Raw genomic sequence first — 3,789 nt, forward strand, 5'->3', positions numbered from 1 at the left:
CTGGAATCATTAGAGGCTTGTAAAAGCATTTTTTCTACAACCTCTTCGGCTGAAAAATGCTTTTAAAAAATGCTTTTAAAAGGTTCCTCTGACAATCCCAGCTGAGTTGCCTGATCGTCAGAGGCTTTTATTTTTCTTTTAAAGGCAAAAAAAAAAAAGTTTTTAAAAGAAAAGAAAAGCCTCTGACGATCAGGCAACTCAGCTGGGATCGTCAGAGCCTTTTAAAAGCATTTTTTACAACCTCTTCGGCCGAAGGGATTGTAGAAAAAATGCTTTTAAAAGTAAAAAAAAAAAGTTGGCCACGCCCACCTAGTCACATTAAACACCCCCCCAGCCACGCCCACAGAACTGATAGTAACAAATTTTATATTTCACCATAGGGGTAGGTCATATTTTCAGGGAAACATGGTAGATCAAGATGGATGGATGGATGGATGGATGGATGGATGGATGGATGGATGGATGGATGGATTAGATAGATAGATGATAAAGAGAGAGAGAGAGAGATGGATGGATGGATGGATGGATGGATGGATAGATTAGATAGATGATGGATAGATAGATAAGATGAGAGAGAGAGAGAGAAAGAGGGATGGATGGATGGATTAGATAGATAGATAGATAGAATAGAGAGAGAGATGGATGGATGGATGGATGGATGGATAGATTAGATAGATAGATGATGGATAGATAGATAAGATGAGAGAGAGAGAGAAAAAGAGGGATGGATGGATGGATGGGTTAGATAAATGATAGATAGATAGATAGATAGATAGATAGATAGATAGATAGATAGATAGATAGATAGATATGAGAGAGAGAGAGGTGGGGATGGATGGATGGATGGTGGCAGGCTCTACCAGAAGGAAAAGCCATTTAAAAATAAAATTTGCGCAACCAGAAAACAAACAAAGCGAGCTCAGAGCTGCAAGAGTCAGACGGACTCCATAGAACCACCAGTGGCTCTTTCTGATCCATTCCAGGGATGCCCTCCGCCTTTCAGGCCTCAGCAGCATGCATAGGCAGTTTCTGGAGCCGCCGTCTCTCACCGCCATGGGGTCCTTTAGACGCGGCACGAGCCCCAGTGCCTCCATCCCTTCCGCCATCCCTGACCACAGGTGAGTGAGAGATGCGACTCCTTTCAGGGACCTTCTCCAAAACATCCCTTTTTCTGATTAACTTCCCCGAACGAGAGCCCTCAAGAGAACTCGGACTACAAGGCCCATGGTCCCCGGTCAAGGACTGAATGCCCCCGTTGCTCTTTATCAGGGAGGCAGACAGCCAGCCTGACAACCAACCGTGCAACAGATTAAGGGCGCCTGTTCTGTCTCCGTCCCCACTTCAGACCCACGAGCTGGCCTTCAGCCAGTGGATTCACAGCTCTTATCAGTCTTGGCAGAGAAACCGCAGCTGCCTGCCAAAGTTCAAACAAATGACTCACGTAGCAAGACTTTCAGCTCTTTTTAAAACGGTTCAGCTAAACTTTTGCTTCCCGTGGAGTGAGAGCAGTCCCAAAGCTCCTTATATATCCTGTGGGGTGGGGCTCCTGCCCCACCCTTCCCTTTGATGACGCCGCCTCTCTAATCTTCTGAAGCACGGGTCAAGCCAAGCTTGATGATTATCATCAGCTGGGTCTGAAGGCGTAGCCTGGGGAAGGGAGGAATCAGGGGATGATGGCCTCATTACGTCCTCTGACTGGTCTGGTTCTGGCTCCTGGAGCCGAGCCAAAGGAATCGGTGCTCCCGAGGTAAGCCTTACCGGCCCTTCCCCCTCACTCTCCGAGTCACTTTCAGCCATGGGGCCAGGTTCGGGGGCTGGAGTCACAACAGGCGCCCATGACTCCGCAATCTAGAAATTGGCGAGCCTGCAAAACCTTGGCGCCAGCCAAGTGGTGGAGTAGATCACCTGCAGAGTCCATGACTAACCTGTTGGCTTGTGATTAGACACACACACACACACACACCCATGAACCTGGACCCCTGCAATGCAATGCACTACAAGACCCATGATCCCTAAGCAAGGAACGCCCCCATCTCTCTGTCAGGAAGGCCTCATGCCCAGGAAGGCCTCCGCGTGCACAGAGAACTGGCGGAGCCCACATGATGTGGCTTCTCTGTGGTGGGGGGGCTTGTAGCTTAGCGTTTCTGGGCATTGACCTCCTCCTCCTCCTCCTCCTCCTCCCCCTTTCCTTGCCTCAACCACAGGGAATCGGGTCAACCAGCCAAAAAGTCCTTCGCCGATTCTGGAGCACCCCTTTCTCCCAGCGTATCTTCCAGCCGCACCTCCAGGCCCGTCCCCACACCTGGGGCAGAAGGCGCCAATGAAAAAAGCCAACAAGGTGGGCGCCAATTCGAAGCTCTGAATACACATCAGGAGGGAGGGAGGGAAGGAAGGAAGAGGAAAAGGGAGAAGGAAGGAAGGAAGGGGGAAAAGAGGAAAGAGAAGGAAGGAGGGGAAGGGAGGAAGGAAGGAAGAAAAAGGGAAGGAAGGAGGGGAAGGGAGGAAGAAAAAGAGGGAAGGAAGGAAAGAAGGAAAAGGAAGGGAAGGAGGGGAGGAACGAAGGCAAAGGAAAAAGGGGAAGAGAAGAAAGGAAGAAAGAAAAGGGAAAGGAAAGGGAAAGGGAGGAAGAAAAAGAGGAAAGGAAGGAAGGAAGAAAAGGAAGGAGGGGAAGGGAGGAAAGAAGGAAAAGGAAAGGAAGGAGGGGAGGAAGGAAGGCAAAGGAAAAAGGGAAGGGAGGAAGGAAAAGGGAAGGAAAAAGAGGAAAAGGAAGGAGGGAGGAAAGGAAGCAAGGAAAAAGGGAAGGAGAGAAAGAAGATAGAAAAAGAAAAGAAAGTCACATGGTCCCTTTCTCAAAGCAGACACTCCCCCCCACCCCCCAATTCCCTTGTTCTCTTTTACAGAGGCCGACCGTCCGGCGGACAGCAAGGAAAAGAAGACGCCCAAACACAAAAGCCCCTCCCCACACCTCCCCCCCACCGTCACCATCCGTCCAGGATCCAACACCAAGCCTGTCCTTCCTCCCATCCCGTCCGGTCGGAAGAAAGCTAAAGCAGCCACCGCAGACAGCTACGCCTCGGTCGTGTGGCTGAAGCCCTAGCCTTGGGACCCCCTCTGTGTCCCGTCCAGTCCTCCCCCCGCGCAACGCCTTTGACTCCCGAGTAGCACTTATGGGCCCCGACTCGGCCTCTGGGCCCCCAGATGGAAAGCCCACTTGAACCAACCGACTCGGCGTAAGAAAATGTCTGGTGTGTTTTTTTTAAAAAAAAGACTTGGTTGGTGACACATTAATCCCTCATTTATTTCTGGTGGCTTCCTGGTGCTCTTTGTGAGTTTATATATAAATATATATAGCTCTTGAACCACCTGACAAGATTTTTTTCCGGATAAAAAAGGGAGAGATTTAGCAGATTATAATGTTATTTAGAACAATATTTCTATTTTCCCCTGCCATAATGTAAGAAACCTGTTGGTCCCGATATCAAATGAGCGCCTTACTGTACAATTTCAAGCATTCCTCGTCTATTTAGCTCCTTTTAAATAAAGATTTATTTTCCCATGTGATGTTGGTTGTGTTTTTTTTTATTATTTCAATCAGGGGCCAAAGTTGTTCTGTCCACTGAATTTCATATAAAAGTAAACCAAACTGAGCCAAGGCATCAAGGAATTCTGGGAGTTGAAGTCCGCAGACCTTAAAAGTTGTTGTGGTCAAGAAACACTGATTTAGAGACAGGGGGAAAAAAATAGATCAGGAAATCTGTATTTCACAAACATTCTTTATTGAATAAATTC

The 3,789-nt window shown here is 48.3% G+C and overlaps 1 protein-coding gene across 4 annotated transcripts in view; it reads left to right on the top strand.

Moving 5' to 3' along the window:
• The window catches only part of LRGUK (leucine rich repeats and guanylate kinase domain containing), a 49,719-nt gene extending 46,074 nt beyond the window's left edge, over nt 1-3,645 (top strand). For 3 of the 4 annotated variants that reach the window (XM_058191475.1, XM_058191476.1, XM_058191477.1), the window contains 3 exons: nt 984-1,118; nt 2,205-2,338; nt 2,901-3,645. In XM_058191475.1, the coding sequence (XP_058047458.1) occupies nt 984-1,118; nt 2,205-2,338; nt 2,901-3,097 (466 nt within the window). In that variant the 3' untranslated portion in view covers nt 3,098-3,645. Of the gene's footprint in view, nt 1-983; nt 1,119-2,204; nt 2,339-2,900 lie in introns of those variants that run through there. The other variant, XR_009156155.1, reaches the window with a different exon arrangement.
• The last annotated feature ends 144 nt before the right edge of the window (nt 3,646-3,789 follow it).

This window comes from Ahaetulla prasina, chromosome 7 (assembly GCF_028640845.1).
Source record: "Ahaetulla prasina isolate Xishuangbanna chromosome 7, ASM2864084v1, whole genome shotgun sequence".
In the NCBI taxonomy this organism is placed as follows: Eukaryota; Metazoa; Chordata; class Lepidosauria; order Squamata; family Colubridae; genus Ahaetulla; species Ahaetulla prasina.